Genomic DNA, 22790 nt, shown 5'->3' with positions numbered 1-22790 from the left:
CTCTGAACCTTTTGGCCCTTTCCCTAAACCTATGCCCTTTAACTTTAGATAATTCTGCTATGGGGAAAATGTCCCATTATCCATCCTATATGTTCCCCTCATAATTTAGTATACGTCTTTTGGCTTATTCCACTGCACAGAAAACAAACTCTGTCTATCCAGTCTCTCATAACTGAAATGCTCCATCCCAAGTAACATTTTGATGATTCTCTTATGTACCCTCTGGTGTAATTGCATCCTTCCTGTAGTGTGGATTTCAAAACTACACAGTATTCCAACTATGGCCTACCCAGTGTAAAGTTATACCTTTACTTTCCTTGCTTTTGTATTTCATTCCTTTGTTAACATAGGAAGGTATCCCATATGCCTTATTCACTCCTTATCAACAAGTACTACCACCTACATGGATTCTTGGACTCTTGCACCAGGTCCCTTTGTCTCTCAATATGCCCTCACCCCTGCCATTCATTGTGTATATCCTACTGTTACTAGTCCTGCCATTTCACCTGCCATTGGCTTTGCCCATCAAACCAACCGATCAAAATCACCTTGTGACCTAGAGTTCTCCTCCTCACTATCTGCAACACTACTGATTTTCATCTCTTCTGCAAACGTACTAATCACACCTACTACATTCATGTATATTCATGTTTCAAGGTTTCAATCACGAATAAACAACCCTCTATCTCTGCCTCCTGTTGCCAAGACAATTTTGTGTCCAATTATACTATTTGCTGTTTTCTCAGTTTTCCCAAAATTAAATGGAAGAATAACCTCATCTGATTTGAAGTTCTTTTTTTTCCTCACTTGGAGACATTAGATAATCTATTTACACTAACGTCAAGGACTCGTACAAAGCTCACCCTGGGACAATCTGACCACCTTTCACTGTTCCTGATGCCAGCATACACGCCTCTCATCCATAAGACCAAACCTGTAATAAAGACAGTTAAAATATGGCCTGAGGAATCCACCATACAACTCCAGGACTGCTTTGAACGCACCAACTGGGACCTGTTTGCACAACAGGCGACCCATGGCACAGAGGTAGACTTGGAGGAGTACACATCCACTGTGTTCTCCTACATCAACAGCTCTGTGGAGAATGTCACAGAAGACAAGAATATAAAGATGTTTCCTAACTGGAAACCGTGGATGAATAAAGAGGTACAAAATTTGTAAAGGGCACGCAATAATGCCTTTAAATCCGGGGAAAGCAGTGGAGACAGGTACAATTATAAAGTTTAAAAGATGTTCAGATGGGTTCATGGATAAAAAAGGCTTTGAAGGATATGAGTCATGACAAATGGGATTGGTTAGGATATTCGCTTTGGTCAGCTGGGATGTTTTGGGCCAAATGGCCTATTTCCTTGCTCTGTGACTCTATGACCTAAAGCTCAGGAATGCCATACCTAAGCCTCTCTGCTTAATGTAAAATGCTCCTCAAATCTTACCTGCTTTTTATAAGTTTGTAATTATTTCTCTCATGACGCAGCGTTAAATCTTGATAAATCTCTTGTGAAGCACCCTACAGCTTTTCACTATTTGCGATGCTATATAAATGCGTTGATCACATGTTTGTCATGTTAAATTCTTCTGTATTCACAGGACGTTTATAAACCACAACGCAAGTATAAACGTTTGGCTGGTGCTGGAGAGTTGGTGGATGAAGAATCCAGAGTCCATTCTACCCTTCTGGAATTTGGCCGGTATGATTTGTGATATTGATTTTTTTTTAAATAGTAGTAGCTTTGTTTTGCAATGTTTCAATTAGATTTATTAGTTAAATTAATCTCTGCATATAGTGGTTGTAATTCCAGTTTACCATTATCCATTGCTAATTTCAGCTCCTCAAAAGGGCAGTTTCTCTAAGTCACTTTATATACTTTGAAAGACGCTGTTAAGCTTTATTTAGCATTGACTACAGTTTGTATAACTTTTACGAACCATTCTTTTGAGCTGATTATTATGCCACTTTAACTCATTTTATGAATCTATGTTACTATTCAACTTCCACAGTAAGTTACTCTTAGTTGCAGCTTGGGTATGAAGAGACTTCTTGGGTACTCTAGATGTTTTTTTTCTTTGATAGTTTCCTCTTGCTGAATAGGGTTGCAAGTTTACATCATTTTGGGCTAGATAGCTGTTGCTGAAGTGTGTTTAATCTTGCTGTTAGCATTTGCAATTTTATAAGCAATAAACAAATGGTTTATTGCCTGTAATCAATAAGGCAATATCATATTTTTTTCCTCATTATTCATTAACAATAAGGAAATAAAAATAGCAGGGTCAATTGGTTGTGCCTCAGTGGAAAGTTTTTGAAAGTAAAACAAGTTTTCAAATATTATCACATAGAAATATAGAAAATAGGTGCAGGAGGAGGCCATTTGGCCCTTCGAGCCAGCACCCCCTTTCATTGTGATCATGGCTGATCATCTACAATCAGTAACCTGTGCCTGCCTTCTCCCCATGTCCCTTGATTCCACTACCCCCTAGCGCTCTATCTAACTCTCTTTTAAATTCATCCAGTGAATTGGCTTCCACTGCCTTCTGTGGCAGAGAATTCCACAAATTCACAATTCTCTGGGTGAAAGTTTCTTCTCACCTCAGTTTTAAATGCCCTCCCCTTTATTCTCAGACTGTGTCCCCTGGTTCTGGATCCCCAACATTGGGAACATTTTTCCTGCATCTAGCTTGTCTAGTCCTTTTATAATTTTATACGTCTCTATAAGATCCCCTCTCATCCTTCTTAACTCCAGTGAATATAAGCATAGTCTTTCCAATCTTTCCTCATATGACAGTCCCTCCATCCCAGGGATTAACCTCATGAACCTACCCTGCACTGCCTCAATAGCAAGGACGTCCTTCCTCAAATTAGGAGACCAAAACTGCACATAATGCTCCAGATGTGGTCTCACCAGGGCCCTTTGCAGAAGGACTTCTTTGCTCCTGTAGTCAAATCCTCTCGTTATGAAGGCCAACGTGTCATTAGCTTTTATCCCTGCCTGCTGTACCTGCACGCTTACTTTCAGTGGCTGGTGTACAAGGACACCAAGGTCTTATTGCACTTCCCCTTTACCTAATCTGACCCCATTGAGATAATAATCTGCCTCCTCATTTTTGCCGCCAAAGTGGATAACCTCACATTTATCGACATTATGCTGCATCTGCCCACTCACCCAACCTGTCCAAGTCACCCTGCAAACTCTTAACATCCTCTTCACGGTTCACACTTCCACCCAGCTTTGTGTCATCCTCAAAGTTGCTAGTGTTACTTCTAATTCCATCATCCAAATCATTTATACTATAAATAGTTGCGGCCCCAGCACCGAGCCTTGCGGCACTTCACTCTCCACTGCCTGCCATTCTGAAAAGGACCAGTGTAATCCTACTCTTTGCTTCCTGTCTGCCAACCAATTCTCTATCCATGTCAATACTCTACCCCCAATACCATGTGCTCTAATTTTGCTCACCAACCTCCCGTGTGGGACCTTATCAAAGGCTTTCTGAAAGTCCAGATACACTACATCCACTGGCTCTCCTTCATCCATTTTACTTGTCACATCCTCAAAAAATTCCAGAAGATTAGTCAAGCAGGATTTCCCCTTCATAAATCCATGCTGACTTGGACCAATCCTTTTACCGCTACCCAAATGTGCCATTATTACCTCTTTCCCACCACTGATGTCAGGCTAACTGATCTATAATTCCCCGTTTTCTCTCTCGCTCCTTTCTTGAAAGGTAGGCTAACATTAGCTACCCTTCAATCCACAGGAACTGATCCTGAAGCTATTGAACATTGGAAAATGATCACCAATGCGTCCACGATTTCTCGAGCCACCTGGGATGCAAAATATTCTGAAAGATTTTCTTTCAGAATATTGTTATGGAGGGGATTTGGCAAAGACATCGCATTATTTTGGGCTGGCTTTATGCAAGTGTCATAGGGTTTATCAACGGAATTGTCTTTATTGCCACATTTTGCCAATGTTTCAAATTATTAGCCTGTAACTGTTCGCACTATCTAAATTGCATGACTAAACTATGTCATGCACTTAATTTGCATGTTGCAACCCAGTTTCAATTGTAACAATATAACAGTTGGTTATTTATTTTGTGTTCATTTTGACATGATCACAAAAATTGCTCCAATTAAAAGACTGGTATTAACATGGAATGCTGAATATTCCTGGTTCATTCTGCATTTAATGGCATGAAAGCCAAAAGTTATTTGATCTGAATTATTTTACAGAATTACAAAAGTCAGTAACAGTGTACATTCATGAAGAATTGTGACCAACTATGTAAATATGTTCACGATTGAAGTCCTTGGCAATTTATAATTTAAAACTATAAGAACTCTGTAATTAAATTCTCTGAATTTTAGCACTTTAAATATCAAAATTAAGTGGCATGTGAACATTCTTCTTGTTTTGTGAACACAAGATTAATTTTCAGAACAATGTACAAAATTGTTCAAAGATCTATAGAAGATTTTCTATAGATCTTTGAACAATTTTGTACGTAGTTCTGAAAATTAATCTTGTGTTCCCAAAACAAGAAGAATTAATTCATCAAGATGAAAGGTTTTAATGGAAGTTGTTGCACAATTGATCAACTGAAAAGTTTGGAATTCATTTTTTAAACTATTTAGATTGGGTTTGTTCAGTACTGAACTCATGATTTCACTCCGAGCAAATATAAGTGGAATAGTGCACGATAAACCGGCTGAATCTCCTTTACCCAAAGGATTATGCCTGTGAAGTCTAGTTTTTATTGTTTACTTCAAGATGTTAAAATTGTCAGCATGATTAGCTTCACGGAAGAGATATAACCAAAAACTGCATTTAAACCTGGTTCACACCTAATCTATATTATATTACTAAAACTCTCGTCTTGTATATTTGCATGTATATTTGTATGTTTGTTCCGGAAAAACAGCTAAAACGGTACACGATAGGGCAACAGTTTTAGGCCCACCTTATTCACCATTCGCCTGCGGTGTGCTGTAGGAAGTTTTGTTCAAATTGTTATATTTTAAAAGTTATTCACTTTATAAACTTTATACTGTGAATGGGCCCAGCAGCCGCCGCGCCTGGGCAGTTGGGGCTCATTGATCTAATACTTGCGTGTTCATCTTGCGTCACAACGGTAAGATGGCCTGTGCGTGCACAGTTGTGGGTGGGTTGCCGGGGAGGACCGCCGCCTGTCCCGGCGTGCCCCGCGCCTGACCTTCCTCCCGTGGTGCAGCGCAGACCTTCCTCCCGTGGTGTAGTGCGGCGTCAGAGAGGCCAAAGAAGATTGGCACCGGCAGGACGAACATGCGGCAGCGCCTTGCGGCTGTTCTCCTGCTGCTGGCTGCCCGGGGTCGGGGTGAGTGGCTCCCTCTCCCCTTTCCTCTCCTCCCTCGCCCGCCCCTGGCCCCGGGGTGACTCCCCAGCCAGCAACAGGTCCACGGGTCATCAGTTGGGGAAGGATTGCCGGACCCGCAGGAGAGGATTGGACCCAACAGGTCCACGGGTCGTCTAGTGTAATTAAAAAATTATTAACATCAGGTGTTTCTTTGCAAGGTTTTTATAGTAACTTATTATTAACAGCAGCTATTTGGTTATTTTCCTTCCTTGCCACTGCCTTTCTCTTTTTATTTCTATATTACTGATCTTAATGGCTACCAAATCTTTCAATTACTTACAATTTATTCTTCCTGTTTTATGTTAAAACTTTATTTTCTCACTCCTTTGTGTTGTTTTCTGACATTCTTCATTTTCATTAGCTTCCCTGATTCCCTCATGTAAGTATTTAGTATTAATTTTCATTTCAAAGCAATCTATCATATTTAAAAAGCTGATGCACTTTTAAACCTCTGCTAGTTTTCAAATTTAGTATTGGTTTCTTAATTATTGGTAATTTAAGATAGTTGCAAATAAAATTCACAATAGGTACCAGGAGCATATTCAGTTACGAGCTAGAAGAGTAAACACTGGGAATTGTTTTTATTTTATATGCATAGTAGAATTTAAGGAACTGAAATGTTGTAATTTGACCCTAGATGACTCAGAATGTGGTTACTAAGGGTGCAAATGCAGCAATATAAAGCTCATGGAGTTGTGAAATAACTGTAGGTTATTCAACCCCTCAAATCTGCTCCAATATGACTGACTTTCTACCTGATTCAATTTTAATTTATCCCAGTTTCCCTTACTCTCAAAAGATCTTTGTCTGAATACACTCAATGATTGAGCATCCACAGTTCCCTGAGCAAACTGTTCCAAAATTCATTCAATTTTGCTCAATCTATCCGTTAAACAGTCTTCTGTGACCATGTTCTAGAATCTCTAGCCAAGTGGAATGGCCACATATAGACAGTCACATGAGAACCCTGTACAATTGAGCTAGATATCTTGTGTAGTTTGCATCAGTTCTCCTTCATTGGATCAGTTCATTACCCGATGTCCACACTGTAGCACAGCCCACTGGGGTTCTTGCAAATGTTGTCACCTGCTACCCCTCCACCCAGCTCAACAATTCATAGTATTGTCACAATAAGCTGTTACTTATCTCTACTGAGTCTGAGAACTGTATTCTGCTTATTACGGCATCAATTTGACTAACGGGTTGTTTCAAATAAGGAGTGGTTAGATGCAGAATGTGGTGACAGCTAAATTGACACTTGAATATGATGTTAATTTTGACGAGGTGTTACATTCTTTCTACGTTACAATTATTGTTGCATGCTTTTGATCAGATGATAAACATGTGTATGCTTAAGTATTAATTGTTTTCTCCACTATCCCCGAACCTTTCTCTTTCTGCAGGAAGTACGGTTTCAGCAAGCAATCTAAAACTGAAATGGTAAGAATTTAGTATAAATCTAATTTACTCCAGGTTTTATTTCATCTTTGAAGACAAGAGACTGCAGATTCTGGAATCTTGAGCAACATACAAAGTAGTGGAATAACATAGCAGGCCAGGTAGCATCTTCTGTGGAAGGCAATGGACATAAACCATTTTGGGTCAGGATCCTTCTTCAGGTGGATAAGGTCGAAGGATCCAGCCCCAAAACGTCATCTACCCATTTACCTCCACCAGCTTGACCTGCTGAGTTACTCTGCCACCTTGTTTTTAACTCTTATTTTATCTTTGTTCTATGTGACATTTTTCATTTGCTTGCTCAGTATAGCATTGCTCTGTATAAACTGCTAATTTGGATTTATTGGTTAAGGTTTTGAGTCTGAGATAAATGAATATATTCACGATTGTCTAGCCAAAATCAACTCTAATTCCATCTACAAGTTTGCAGATGACACCACTATGGTGGGCTGAATAGCAAACAATGACACTGCAGAGCAAGGAAGGAGAACTTAGTGACATGGTGCCAGGACAATAACATCTCCCTCAATGTCAACAAGATGAATGAGCAAGTTATTGATGTCAGGATGCATGGTGGAGTACATGCCCCAATCCGTATCAATGATGCGGATGTGGAAATGGTGGAGAATTTCAGGTTCCTTGGCTTTAATATTACCAATAATCTGTCGTGGACCAACCACATTGTTGTGAAAGCCAAGAACGCACACCAACGCCTCTATTCCTGAGGAGACTGAGGAAATTTGGCATGTCTCCAGTGACTTATGTATTTCTACAGATGCACTATAGAAAGGATAATGTCCGGTTGCATTACAGCTTGGTTTGGGAACTGTTCTTCCCAAGACTGCAAGAAATTGCAGAGAAATTGCAGGAAGTTGGAGATTTAGTCCAATCCATTACACTGACCAGACTTCCTAACATTGACTCAATCTACATTTTGCTGGCACGGAAATGCAGCAGACTTGTCCCACCCCGGTCATTCCTCTTTCTCTCTGCTTCTGTCCAGGAGAAGGTAGAGAAGCTTGACAGCGCACACCGCCAGACTCTTAAATAGCTTCTTCCCCTTTGTTATCAAACTTCTGAACGATCCTTCCGTAAACTAGGGTACTGTTCGATTCACCTCTGCCCCATTGAGGACATTGGTCTTAGTCTAAGGAACTCGTGTGCTACAATGCTGAGAATTATATTCTGCACTCCGTATCTTCCCCATTGCTCTATTTATTGTACTTTAGTTTGAACTAATTGTATCTATGTATGGTGTATCTGATCTGTTTGAATAGCTTGCAAACTGTACATGTAACAATAATTAACCTAAACCTGAAATTATTAAGTTTTACAAGCAGAGGTTCTTGAAAATCTGTGTTAATTTATGCTCATTGCCATAGAATATTGGGTACAATAATTAATTGTGATGTTACTTTGTGATATATCTTTATAAAACAGTTTTGAAGATGTTGTTTCTTATTATTCACTATTTCCTCTTTATATTAAATGTTCACATTTGTTCAAACATGTCACATATAAAAGTGTGCTAACACCCCAAAGCCTGGATGGCATTCTAGTGCTTCAGTTATTTTGAGGAAATTTGTGGTAATCTGCATAATATTTTTTTATTTTTCAACATGGGATTACAGACTGAAGACAAAGGTATCTTGTCAACAGGGCTGGCAGCTGAAATTACTAAACTCGCTGAAGATGATTTAGAGGCCGCTGAAGAGGTAGATAACAACCCATTCAATTTTATAATGAGAAATTCTGAAATAACTTCCTTTTTCTGTTTGTATATTATATAGCTCTTGTGGGATGCCAGTTCAAAGATGGGACATGGCTTTCCAATTTACATATATTTCAGGTTACTAATCCTAAAAGATTTTTTAAATAGGGAGCAGTTTAGGAATATTTCTTTAAAAATCCAATATTATGAGAGAATAGTATTTGGATGAAATGGTTTCCTTTCTAAACCTTGCAATTAAAATATGGTACGTCAGGACCTGAGGTACATACTGGAATTCGTTGACTAGCCTTTGAGAAGGATATTGACATAAGCAAATTAAATTGCCCACAGTCAATGTAAATTGACAGCTTGTAATGAGTAGGTCGTGTCAAAATACAATTTCTTTTAGAACTATTAATTATAACTGAAATCTTTCATCTGTTTTTGACCAAAATGATTGTCTGCAGAAAAAAAATGGCTAGCTGCTTAAAACCATAATGTTCTCAAGATGACAAGAACATTCCTGAATGAATCTTAGAATAATTAAATTTTTGAAATATAATATTATGGAAGAAATTGAACTTTGATTTAAACACTCGCATTGTATCTCCTGATGGATATTAACATTCTACTGCAGCAAGTTGTTCTGCAAACTACTACAAATGCAAATTCAATCTAGGTCTGCAACAGCACTGCAGCTACCCAAGTCAATGTTATTTGGTTGCATGTTCACAATTCTTTGTACATTGCCACTGCAGCTAACAAATAAATAATTATTTTTTTAGATGTGGGGCTTGCTTTTAATTTGTGCTATAGATGCAGTTCTTTTGGAGAGCAAAGAAATAATGATATGTGTGGAAATTATATAGATACCAGACCAAGTAGACCCATTGGGCCCAAACCTCTCCTGCATTGGTCACAATGAATGGCGGTGCTGGCTCGAAGGGCCGAATGGCCTCCTCCTGCACCTATTTTCTATGTTTCTATGTATTCAAGTGTAACGTTTAGAATATTGAGATCATTCATAAACATTTTGAACTTCCTGATGTAGAAAATTATTGCTTATTCTGAAGCGTTTCATCTTTAACCATATTAAAATTTCCATTTTTCTAATTAGCTTCGCATTAAGACATTGATGACTGGAATGGCAGCAATGGCAACAGAAGAGGTACAGATTACAAATGCTCTAGGTTAAGCATTCATGATTCTGGTTGCAAGATATAGATACAATTAAGTACACTGATTTTTGTGAGCAGGTTGTAAGCAGAAGACCATTTAAGATTGCTTGTTTTCACTTATAGAGTTTTTGTGATGAAAAGCAAATAGTAAGCAACTGGTAACCCTTTTAAAGACTGGGCAATCCATCATTTAAATTTTCAATGTTTGTCCCAATTTGTTGCCAAGTGATTGAAACTTGAGACAAATTTAACAAAATATGGTGATTATCTGTTGTTTTTCTAATGCCAGCTAAAAAGCTATATCCTTTTCATTTTTTGTCTCCAATGCTAGTGTAGTGGGTGCTTTATTTAAATTTGACTTGCATTATCATAATAACTCAGATTTAAAACCACTTCCCCTGTTATATTTTCATCCAGAGTCCTCCAATGTTGTGCGTGTTCAGAATCACTTGGCATTAAATTATCTCCCTACTTTTCATGTCTTCTGTGCTGTCTTGCATCTTGTTCCCTGTGATTGTGAAACCAATGAGGAATGTGTAAATATAATTAATTGGAATTTAATGTTATAAATTTTTGTACAATTCAACTTTTATCAATTAAACTATCTTTTAGACCCACTAAAAAAATTGAGATTCTCAAATTGATGGCAAACTCATTTTCCTGTTTGACCCTTTTTAAATACTACTATGCCTCCTTGCTTTTTTCTATTTTGTCCATTTTTCTATTTTGTTCATGTTTAATTACTAGTCTGTTTTTTTTCTGTCCTCGTGTCTTCATGATTTTTGCTTTGATTCCTAGCCACATATGATTACCTCCAGTTTCCAAATTTTATTACAGACAGTAAATTACTTGAAGATACTTTAGCTCATTTTTAGTAGGATTGTACCTTTTTATGGCTAACATTTTTCTAGAGTTTTTATCTATAAACCCTCTTTGCTTAATCAATATCCCCACAAAATCTTGTGCTTTTCATGCTTGTCCTGTTTTTATAATTGGGCTGTTTACAGTTCTGGTAGATCCCTCTCCTGACAAATTTAACACTTTTGCTGTCACCCTATTTACACTTTCAAATAGGATAGAAGTTCCTTCCTGTTAGTCAGCGAGCACACAGCTGTAATTTCTACATGGTGAAACCAAAATGTATAAAAATGGCCTTTAATAAAATCTGACAATGTGCACTTTAACCGCATGTGGGTTTTTTCTATTACAAATCTCAAATTGTGGAGTACAGAGGCAAATAAATAAATGATGGGTCTTTGTCCCAAACATTATGGAGAGCACTGCATATAATGTTACTGAAAGTAAGACCTGCATGTTTAAAGCCAGCATGTGTAATCATTTATGCAATTTTAAATTTGTCGTTATCCGAAAGCATCAACTGACGTTGCACAGTTAAATGTGAGGAAAGTGATATCATCATTCTAAACTTTGAACCTTTGCTTAATGTTTGCTTCATATTTTTGATCAGGGAAAATTGACAGCAAGTTCAGTGGGTCATATAGTAGGACTACAGTCTGAAGAAATTAAACAGATTGCATCAGAATATGCTGAGAAGGTAAGAAGTTTTATTGCATATGCCTGACATTCCAGTGTACTTCAAAGTTAATACTTTGATCATCAAATGGGGTTATAATTCTAGTTTGGCCAACCTGCACAGGACGTTGTACTATAAATTACAAAATTGATGAGTGACAAGTTCATTAATTTTTTTATTGAAAAGTTGTAGTTTGAGTCCTTCGTGGTTAGCTTCTCATTGTCAGTTGGGATTATAGAGCTACGGGGAAGAAAGGGATGGAGAAAGTTTTCCCTTTAAATTATGATTTGTTTAACCCTTTAAACCTGCCATGCCATTTCTGGCTGATCATCTAAATCAGTACCCCGTTTCAACTTTCTCTCCATTTTCCTTGATTCTCTCTAGCCCTAAGGACAATCCCTAACTTTTTTAATCTAAATTCTTCATCCCACTGGCTTATTCCTTATCCCTTGGTCATGGGCTCCTCAGAACATCCTTCTAACATCTCTTCTGTTAGTATTTTCCATGTTTCTACGAGACTCCTCATTCTTCGTTACTACTACGTATAGTAAATATAAGATGAACAGGCCCATTCTCTCGTCAAATATCAATGCAGCTACACCAGGTATCAATCTAGTGAACAAATATATTGGAAGTTAGTACCAAATCTCCTGCAATTAATTTTGTTTCTATTTTCTGACTGACATCACAGCTGCACAGTCAGCAAAGGTGGAAGCTTTTAACTTCCCGAGCCCATTATACATTTTACCTGGCGCTTAGACCTACGACTCAAGACATAGTGGCAATCTTGGCTTAGCTGTAAACATGTATGTACCCCTTGATCAATGTTTTAATTTCAAGTTTCACTGCAACGATTTGATCACAAAAAATAAGATCTTTTTTTACACTGCCTGCTCTTTTCCCCCCTGCCTGCTATACCCACCTTGTTGTACTTGTTATACAATGAAGAGATCTGCTGTTTTTAAAAGTACATTTTACACTTGCAGCAATCAGAGCTTTCAGCTGAAGATCGTCCTGAGCGGCTTGGAGCTGCTCAACAGTATCGAAGACAAATTGCGTCTCTCAATAAACAAATCGTGCAAAAATCAAAGCAGTTGGAAGAGGTAAATAAATGAAACTTTTCCATAGTTTGGAGAGAGATTTTTCCCTCTTCATAATAAGCTCTGTATTTTCATCAAAACTAAAGTGGGAATTACTCAAAAACAAAAAAATTGGGGATGCTGAAACATATTCTCCTTTGTGTAGTTTCTAGGATGTTTTGATTTACAACTGACTCGCCTAAACTGGATAAAAGACACTGCATTCACTATATCTATCCCCCTCGTACAGTAAGATCACGCCTCAGTTTTCTGCACTCCAAGGTATTTAAAGTCCTAGCCTTCTCAAACTTTCCCCAAAGCTTAGGCCTTGAGTCCTGGCAACATCCTTGCAAATCTACTCTGCACTCTTTCCAACTTAATAACATCCTTCTTATAACAGGGTGACCAAAATAGAACACATTTCTCCAAATACAGCCTCACCAATGTCTTGCACAACTGTAAAACTCCTGCCATCAGGAAGAAGATATAGGAGCCTGATAGCTGTAATATCAAGGTTCAGGAATGGTTTTTCCATCAGGGTGGGGAAGTCTGTAGCCGTGATGGACTAGACAGTGTTCACCACTTTTTGCAGTCGTCTTTACTCCTGTGCGTTCAAGTTGCCGAACCAGGCCATGATACAACCTTGTACAACAAGTTGGATTTCAACTGATGTTAAAATAGAACTATGAACTCTTTGAGAATACTCATGAATACTCTAAAGATACAACTAAATAGAGGTCACTTATAATGAAGGTATTTATTCACAAAATGCTGGAGTAACTCAGCAGGCCAGGCAGCATCTCAGGAGAGAAGGAATGGGTGACGTTTCGGGTCGAGACCCTTCAGACTGATGTCAGGGGGGCGGGACAAAGGAAGGATATAGGTGGAGACAGGAAGATAGGGGGAGAACTGGGAAGGGGGAGGGGAAGAGAGGGACAGAGGAACTATCTAAAGTTGGATCACTTATAATGATATACCCTTTATCTACTTTTTTATTAGCTGCAAGTCAAATACAATGAGATCCAGGCTACATGTGAGGAAGAGAAAAAGAAACTGGTGGAGGTATGTTTTTATTTTGTATGTATGGAAGCTAAGTATCTGGAAATTTGCTAAATAACTTGCACATAGAAGACAATGTGTGTGTGTAAGTAACAGATATAGTTTATTCGGAGCAAATGTGAGATGATGCACTGTTGAATGTAAAAGAAAAGGACCTTTAACAGCATTGATGTACAGAAGGATTTTGAAATCCAATTCCATAGCTCCCTATAGGTAGCATCACAAGTCAATCAAGTGCTAAAGAAAGTAAATGGCCTGCTTACTTTTATCAGTTGGGGCACTGAATATAAGTGTCAGAGAGTCATGTTGCAGCTTTATAAAACTTTGCTTAGGCCACATTTGGAGTGTTGTTTGCATTTCTGGTCGCCCCATCTCCAGCCAATCAATTCACTCCATGTGATATCAAAGAAAGACTGAGAGCACTGGGTACAGCAGACTACAGGACTACCTAGCATCCCGTCTACACTATTGAAGATTAGTGCTGCAGAACTAATTGCATCTCCAGCCAAGTTATTCCAGTACTGTTCCAACATTGGCATCTACTTGTGATAGTCAAGAATGCAGTTTGCCTTTACATTATCAAGGACTACCAGGGATGAGCAATAAATGCTGGTCTTGTTAGTGACAACCAATCCTTAAAATGGACATTTAAATATAAGGTGATAATAATTTCAGATGGGCTGAAGCTAGTCAACAGGATTAATATGGGGAAGATGTTTAGTAAGTTCACAGAAATCATGAAGACTGCCGTAGTTGTGGATGTTGTGGAGAGCATTTGTGGTTAGAGAATGATATTGGTGTGCTGGTGAAATGTGCTGCAGGGTCTTGGGAACATTGATGAACAAAGGGACCTTGAAGTGCGTCCAGTGATCCTTGAAGGTGGCAGCACAGGAGATTACATGCATATGGCATATAGTTGTGAGACTGGATACAAAAGCAGAGGAATTTTGCTCCAACTTTATAAAACATTGGTTATACCTCAACTACAGCATTGCTTGTAGTTTTGGGCACCAAACCAGAGTCATAGTCATACAGGTTGACACAAAATGCTGGAGTAACTCAGCGGGAAAGGCAGCATCTCTGGAGAGAAGGAATGCAGAGATGCTGCCTGTCCCGCTGAGTTACTCTAGCATTTTGTGTCTACCTTCGATTTAAACCAGCATTTGCAGTTCTTTCTAACACATAGTCATACAGTGCGCTGCAACAGGCCCTTTGGCGCAACTCGTTCATGCTGGTCAAGTATCCATCTACGCTAGTCCCTTTTGCCCATGTTTGACATATCATCACTATAGGAAGATGTGATATTGCTAGAGTGAGTGCAGAAGAGATCCACCAGGATGTTGCCTGGGATGGAATGTTTCAGTTATGAAGAGCGACTGGGAAGCTAGGTGTGTTGCCCCTGAAATGGTGATTAAGAGGGGATACAACTGAAATATATAAAGGGGTATATAGGAGAAGCATAGATGGGCTCGACTAGTAAACAAAGCAAGAGGACATAGTTTTACAACAAGAGTTGAGATTCAGAGGGAAAATGAGGGGATCCTTTTTCTCCCAAAGAGTGGCGAGTACCTGCACTGCAATGATCTAGAGAGTGGTTGAAGCAGGTTCACTGGCAGCATTTAACATGTGTTTAGGCTTAGGCCCAGAAAGAAATAAGCCAAGAGCCAAAGATGGGGTTGGTGCAAGAGTGCACACTGGTTGGTGTGAATATGATGGGGCGCAGGCATGTTTCAACACTGAGTGTCTCTGACTGTTTTCCCCTGAAAGGCTCACAGTTTCGAAAGGAGCCAAGCTTTTCAGGAAAAATGAGAACAATCTTTACTAAAAAGGGAGGTGAATCTCTACCTAAGAGGACTGAGAAGTCTGTCACTGATTGCATTCAAATGAGAGCAATAGGTTTCCTGATGATAGAAGAATTGGGATATGGAGATAGGGCAGGAAAATGGTGGTGAGGTAGATGATTACCTTTGATCTCACTGAATGTCAGAGCAAGCCTAGTTGCTGATTGTTCTCTGCAGTATTTAGCTTTTGCTTACAATGTCACCTTTTAATATCCCCATCAAATCTATTTTTCGACACACTAATTAGATGGCCTCCAGTTTGTAGTTTACTTTCATGCTGAGAGCATAGTGATTCTATTATCTTCGGCAAGATGGGCATAGAAATGTTGACTTTCTATACTTCCAACTTTCAGAGTATTTTGTTCTTACTATCTGGCTTGATTTTGTATTTTCAGGTTATGAATTATGGGAAGAAACTGGATAAAGAACTAGCGAACCTCGAAGCTGTGGAATCCAAAGCTGATTCCAGGTAAATAGGATTTGGACTTAATATATAATTTAGTCTTCTGGATTTTGCAAATAAACAACTAGAATGTTGTTTACTGGAAAGGAAGCATTTGAGACCCTTAAAGTATCAACAGATATATTAGTTCTTTAATAAATTGAAAATGGTTTATCCTTTGGGATAATTAATTTGGTTGATAAAATTGGAATAAAGGAATAAAGTGTCAAACTAAAATTAAGAGAAGAAATAACTGTGGTTGAAAGAGATAAAAAAGCCATGGAGTCATGTGTCTTCTGTAAATAAATGGAAATACAATGAGAGGTTTAGAAAATCAAAACATTAAACAAACCTTCCAGATCTATTCAGCATTGTAGTTCATACAGGCATCAGATTATGGAATCAAGCTCAAACCTGAGAAATAATCAATTTGGTGAGAAGTTCACTTTAAACATAAAGTTTAAGAACTGGATTACAATAACAGTTTGAAATGCTGATGGCAGTTTGCATTCACTCCACTTGTTCATTCAGACCAAATCATTTAATCTTCAAAGGAAAATGTTCCTCACATTTTGTTCTATATTCATGGGAAAGTGTAACAAAGGCTGGTAGTCAGCTTTGTCTGTCACAGTGTTCAATAATACTAAAATATTTTGAAGTGAGATAATATAAATGTTAGTCAACAAAAAAAAAAGGGCTTAACATTTCAGGAAGATTACCTTTTGTAAGATCTTGTATTGGGTGCCACATTTATTGCAGTTTTTACTTCTCATAAATATTAGCCTTGATCCTATAGATTGGTATTTTAAAAAAACAGATTAAAAAAATTTTAAATGCTCTATCCCAATATTTTGCATACATGAGTTTTTGATTATAATGTTTTCATTTCTATCCTAAATTTAACAGATTAAGTTGAAAGGACCTTGATTTTGTCTTTCCCTTCAAAACAATTGCAACCCCCTCTGAGAAATGTCTAATTTGTTTCATCCTTTCACAATTTAAAGTCTGCAATATTGTTCCACAATATGTATTCTATAAGAAATCAATTTTCCAAGTCTACTTGTGCTTTCTTATTAAAGGGACCATCCTAATGAATCGTTTTTTGTTTAGAAACAGAATACTCAAGACTACCAAATCCATTACTGCGCAGTATACCTGACTGTGCCCTATTTGATCTAATATATTAAAATTGCATTGAAGCTAATGATAAATACAAATACATATTCCAAAATTATCACTGCCCGGTGATCTGCCTTTTTTGGAGCAACTTGTATTTGTGTTTCATTGTCTTAAATAAATTATCATAAGAATAAGATCAAAATAAAATTTCAAATTATTAATCAATTCTAATATTGTGCATACTTTCCTTTAGTTATCTCTGCTTTAGTTCTTTTTAACGCAGCTTTATATAAATATGTTAAAATAGTTTCCACTCCAGTAGGTTATATAGCAACTTGTTGTGTTCGTAGGATCCATCATTTTCATAGTAAACGAGAGGACCTATTTCAACATTTCCTGCCTCTGTACTTATTGCAAGTTTTCTTTTTTGTACCGATTCTAATACAAACACCTGTATCTCATAGCATCCTAGAGAAGCTGAGAGAATTGGTGACAATGAATGAAGGTCTAAAGGATCAAGAACAACAGTTTAGGAATCATTGCAGGGTAAGAATATACTTCAGTATGATTAGAGAATGATAAGACCCAAAAATGACATGCCTAAATTGCATAATTCTTACTATTCCTATCCTTAAAAAAGCAGAATTCCCATTTATTTTGTATCATCACCACACCTTCCCCTTTGCCCCCCATTCTGCAGGTCTTTGACTGCTTTGTCAAAGTAATACTTGATTGAGTGCTTTATCCTCAATTATTTGACCCCAATTACTCTAACGTTTAAGTAGCTTGTTCTTGTGGTACTTGCTGTCTAAAGCAGAAACGTATTTTTATTAAACTTAGTATACATAGTAATTTAAGTATACTTTTTCCAGAAAATGAAAGGATTAGCTCAGCAATATATCATTATTAATTTGGGTGACAGGTTTCTTACATTGTCAGTTCGTAGTGCTGCTTTATGTCTTCTGAAACCCAGATGTGATGTTGATCATTGGTGCTGTTTGTGACATTTGCATTGTTTGTATTGCACTGTGTGAGTTACCCTTAGGTTATCTGACCAGTGTAACCTTCGTCGAGTAGAGTTGGTTGGCAGGAGAATTGGCAGTGATGGAGCCTTGGGTTACTGATGGAGATATACAGGAAAAATTGATTAGTTATATAGGTGCTTTTGATGTCCGAATACCATGGGCCAAATGGCTTATTCCTCCGCTGTATAACTTATTTTCTAAATGTGTGATTTTTAAGTTTGAGTAATGATAACAATAAACCTTCTCTTCCCGAATCCATGCAGTCATATTATTTAATCAGGTCAGATCATTATATACTCCTTCCTACTTTCTGTCCAGCAAGATCAAATAATCCTCGTCTTTCTGTAGCAGGCATGTGAATTTTCCGCGGATTTCCGCTTTTTAAAAATCCATTTTACGCGTTTTTTGCATTTATTTCGCTTTGTTCACTTTGCCAAATAAACGGAGAAATCGGATCGAAAAGAAAGAAAAATAAATAAATGTATAGACTTGTAATGAACACTAGGGTTCCGCTAGAGGTCGCTAGGAGTTCCGTGAGAAATCCCCCTGCGCGCCCTGGAAGTCTCCCGGAAAATGTGGCATCTAGGCTGGGCAAGGCAGCCGATCTCTACCTCATCCAGACTTCCATGGCCAATTTGTTAATTCGGCCGCTAGGGGTTCCGCGAGAAATCCCCCGCGCCCTGAAAGTCTCCCCGAAAATGTGGCATCTAGGCTGGGCAAGGCAGCCAATCCTGACCTCATCGGGACTTCCATGACCGATCGGTGGGTTGAATTTGCAACCTGCAGCCGGGGCTCTGGAACTCCAGCCCGGCTGGAGCCAGCAAATCTATCCCCTTGGCTTGCTGGATAAGCCAGCAAAGCTCTGGAACCAAGAGTGCCAGAAAATCAGTGGTAGAACTGTAATGAGTAAATATAAATTTAAGTGCAAGATTATATAACTAAATTAATTAAGACAGGTTTAAATGATAAAACACAGCAGAAAAGCCAATTGCCACCTTTTTGAGCTGATTATCATATATCATATCATATATATACAGCGCGGAAACAGGCCTTTCGGCCCACCGAGTCCGCACCGCCCAGCAATCCCCGCATATTAACACTATCCTACACACACTAGGGACAATCTTTACATTTACCCAGTCAATTAACCTACATACCTGTACGTCTTTGGAGTGTGGGAGGAAACCGAAGATCTCGGAGAAAACCCACGCAGGTCACGGGGAGAACGCACAAACTCCGTACAGACGGCGCCCGTAGTCAGGATCGAACCTGAGTCTCCGGCGCTGCATTCACTGTAAGGCAGCAACTCTACCGCTGCGCCACCAATTAATATGTGAATTTACTTCTAAATGTTATTAGTGACATATTTTCACATTATTTTGTAATGTCTGTTTTTACTTTGAAATGAACTAAAAGAGGCTTGAAACGGGTAATTTTGTGTAAATTTTCAAAAAAAATCCAATTTGTTGATCCCCGCTGTACACCTCGCGCAAGCGCTCGGCTCTTTTCCTCTTTTTTTTTTACCTTACTCACATGCCTGCTGTAGTGTAATCCAGCTTGTTTTTTTTTTTAGGTTGTTTAATTCGAGTTGGACCAACCAATTAGCTTATGTCTGCCATTCCAGTCGCAAGTGTCATATTTAATATCAACACAGTATTTCTTGTGGAAATAAAAAAATTACAGATGCTGGAAATTTAAAATAAAACCAGGAAAGGCTGAAAATATTCAGCAGGTCAGGACACATCTGTGGGAAGCTCTGTTTCTCTTCCCAGCATTTTGTAGTTTTATTACTTAATGTGGCTTCAATTGCAAAACGATTCCAGTCCAGTTAATAGCTAGCAAGAGCTTTGCTGTATGTTAACTTCGTATTTATGGACTACACCCCCCTATTATAGATGCCCCGAGGTACCAGAAAGGAGAAATGAACTCCTTTTCAAGATCTCTAAGTTTATCTCTCAATCAATGAACTAGATAAACTACTGTAAATACTTTGCAAACTGGTTTGTGATGTGCAATACTGAAGAAGGTAACAGGCCTGTTATTTGCAATTTATGAATGAGAGTTATTTTTATTTTGTCAGTGTTCCTTATTTTGTGCAGATAAGGAATACTAGCAGTTATATTGTAATAGACACTTAGTAAAGCTTAATTTGCAGCTTAATTTGAGACAGTTTACATTATATTTTGAGTTACTTATTGCAGGAGGAGATGGCCCGACTGCAACAGAATATTGAAAACCTCAAGAGTGTAGCTGGGAATGAGGAAGCTGAAGTAAAGGTACATTGTACTATCATAAATATGCTAATATATCAATAGAAAATTATTCTAATATCAAAGTTGATATGTAATGATGAACATGAGAAAGGACTGATAAAGTAGCAATACCCTGAGAAAATGTAGATGCCCAGTTTGGATTTTCCATTTATTATTGGCACATAAGTACTGAAATCAACATGGCCCATAATCTTAAGGGTATTGCTACTTTATCAGTCCTTTCTTTAATTATGGTCTTTGTCACATTTGTCCTCCAATTAAAAAGAATTGTCATTTTCTACAGTAATGTACAGTTTGTATCTGTCATTTAAACTGTCATGCTGCTGGTTATTCAACAGGAGCAATCCTAAATAATTCTGTAGGAGCCATTTTGCAGTTATTAGTTATTATTGCTTATTGATATCACTACCTTGCATTCTGCTGTAGTTTGGACACTATAGAGTTTATGCAATGCTTACATAGGGGCTGGGCGGAGCCAGAGTACGGGCAGTTGGGTACGTGCTGGCATAGTGGGTGAGCTGGGAGGTGCTGACGGAGGGTCAGCTAGAAGCTCCGCCAAAAGATTTATCAGCCATGATGTAATCGCCTGTAAGTTTTATTAACAAGAAGATTAATACAAACTGTGTCGAAGTTATATCTGGCAATTCGTAACGATCGCATAGACTGGTAAGATATGGAATTTTACCTAGCAATTAATAACCAGTCGATGACAAGAGATATGCCAATATGTTTATTGCACCTTCAAATAAAGAAGACTAACTATTAAACGTCTGGGAGGATTTCTGTTATTAGTTGTTCGAGTTATTACGCTTATCGCTATGCAAGTGGCAGCTTGGGAGCTAATTGAGATAAACGAGAAGCTGGCCGCTACAGATTCAATTTCTTTCCCTACAAGTACTAGAAAAGTGCAAGTTTGTATAAATACCTTTTTAATTGGTGTATTAGTGATCTACTTCATGTAATTATGAAGGTAACTTGTTTGAATACAATAAGACTATTTTAAGGTGTTTTGGGGATACTGTATGAGGGAATGATCTATCAAAGCCTGTTTATTTAAATTGTTCCACTTTTTATCTTCCACTAGGAACACGGTGAATTAATAGAACAACAGTATAAAGAAGATCGAGAAAAGCTTCAGAAAATACGTCTCTTGTTGGTAAGAATGTTTGGACATTTAGTTCTCAAACACAAATGTCAATGAAAAGTCTTCTCTGGTGCAAATATCTTAAAACACTGAAGTTTTCATCCACAAACTTTACCAATGTTCTCAAATTTGTGTCTGTTACTAATATTGCCAAAAGTAGAATTAGTCTTAATACTCTATCCAGATCTCTCATAATTTTGTGCATTCGCAATGAAATGTTCTTTAAACATCAAGAAAAGAATCCCACTCTGGCCCTCCCTCGAGTACAATTCTCTAGTCTCAGCAGCTTTCATAAATCTTATGTATATTCTCCAATGCTGTCTCGTGCAAATTTGCTTCATATTTAGTGAACCACTTTGAAGTGCAAGACTAGAGTTGGGCAAATACAGTACCCAGTTTTACACGTGTTTATTATTTCCTTATTGCAAAATCATGCAGTTGTGGGTGAGAAAGACAAGTTTATTTTCCACGGTTTGTTCATTGGACATTGGTATACTAACCATGCAGATATTTAATGTTCCTCTGTAGTTATTGCTGAGCAGAGTGAGTGAACCACAGATCTAGAGTGGATCTGGAGTCACATACAGGCCAGTTAGAGTGAGGATAGTACACTTTCATCCCCGGATTCATCCACAACTTTGTTTTATGTTCAAGATTCTAGATTCTGCAGTTTCTTGTGTCTTCATCAATGAACCACAAGGGTGTTTACAACAGTACAGCGGTTTGTTAGTTACTGTTGCTAGTTTTGTTTAATTCTTGTTCTCAGGATGGGATTTAAACTAATTTTTCTGAATAAATAATCCATGCTTCTGGATGTTAAACCAATTATTTAACCACTCTGCCACTGTGCTTTTTAATTTTTACCCCCAGTGACCAAGAATTGTGATATTTTTTCCAAAATGAAGCGGTTTACTGTGGGATCCTTCAGTGTGTCAACCATTTAAATGATTTGCTCAGTTGGGTAATATTATAATAGTTTAATCTGGACCAGCTCTTTGCTTAGCCCTGAGGCATCTGAATGCTCTTATGCACATTGTCTGATAAAAACCTGGAAGTTTGAATTGCAAAAAACGGTTTAGGTTTGTGGGTGTATATTTGAAGAAAAAAAAATCAACATTGGCATTCTTGCGGTTTAAAAAATTAAACTAAACCAGGATTACCTTGGTTAAATGTTGTCAGTTATCAATGCTGAACTAAAAATTACTGATTCAAATTATATAATTACATTAAAACATAAGTGCTGTTTTGCTATGTGGGATAGCCTCATAAATTAACAGTTTGAAAGGAAGGTAAATCATAGTTCGTTTGCATGCAGGCTCGACGAAATAGAGAAATTGCTGTTTTGCAACGAAAAATTGATGAAGTACCAAGCAGGGCCGAATTGACCCAATATCAGAGACGATTTGTTGAGCTCTACAATCAAGGTATGTATTTGATCTAATCTTCTATTTTTTTTCACAAAATGTGCTCTGCAGAGCAGCTATAGGCCTAATATTAAATATGGATATATACAAT

General features: G+C 37.9%; 1 protein-coding gene across 2 annotated transcripts in view; it reads left to right on the top strand.

Annotated features, from left to right (window-relative positions):
- Nucleotides 1-22790, top strand: part of ccdc93 (CCC complex scaffolding subunit CCDC93) — a 42928-nt gene that overhangs the window by 12103 nt on the left and 8035 nt on the right. The window contains exons 7-19 of one of the 2 annotated variants that reach the window (XM_078403455.1): nt 1609-1709; nt 5774-5791; nt 6816-6852; nt 8502-8585; nt 9699-9749; nt 11228-11314; nt 12280-12396; nt 13372-13434; nt 15668-15741; nt 17298-17379; nt 20060-20134; nt 21216-21287; nt 22591-22699. In XM_078403455.1, coding sequence (XP_078259581.1) covers nt 1609-1709; nt 5774-5791; nt 6816-6852; nt 8502-8585; nt 9699-9749; nt 11228-11314; nt 12280-12396; nt 13372-13434; nt 15668-15741; nt 17298-17379; nt 20060-20134; nt 21216-21287; nt 22591-22699 — 970 coding nt within the window. The remainder of the gene's footprint in view (nt 1-1608; nt 1710-5773; nt 5792-6815; nt 6853-8501; nt 8586-9698; nt 9750-11227; nt 11315-12279; nt 12397-13371; nt 13435-15667; nt 15742-17297; nt 17380-20059; nt 20135-21215; nt 21288-22590; nt 22700-22790) is intronic. The other variant, XM_078403457.1, reaches the window with a different exon arrangement.

The sequence above is a fragment of the Rhinoraja longicauda genome, chromosome 8 (assembly GCF_053455715.1).
Source record: "Rhinoraja longicauda isolate Sanriku21f chromosome 8, sRhiLon1.1, whole genome shotgun sequence".
Lineage (NCBI taxonomy): Eukaryota > Metazoa > Chordata > Chondrichthyes > Rajiformes > Arhynchobatidae > Rhinoraja > Rhinoraja longicauda.
The sequence above is the reverse complement of the archived record's forward strand: the minus strand, read 5'-3'. Positions and strand labels throughout refer to the sequence as shown.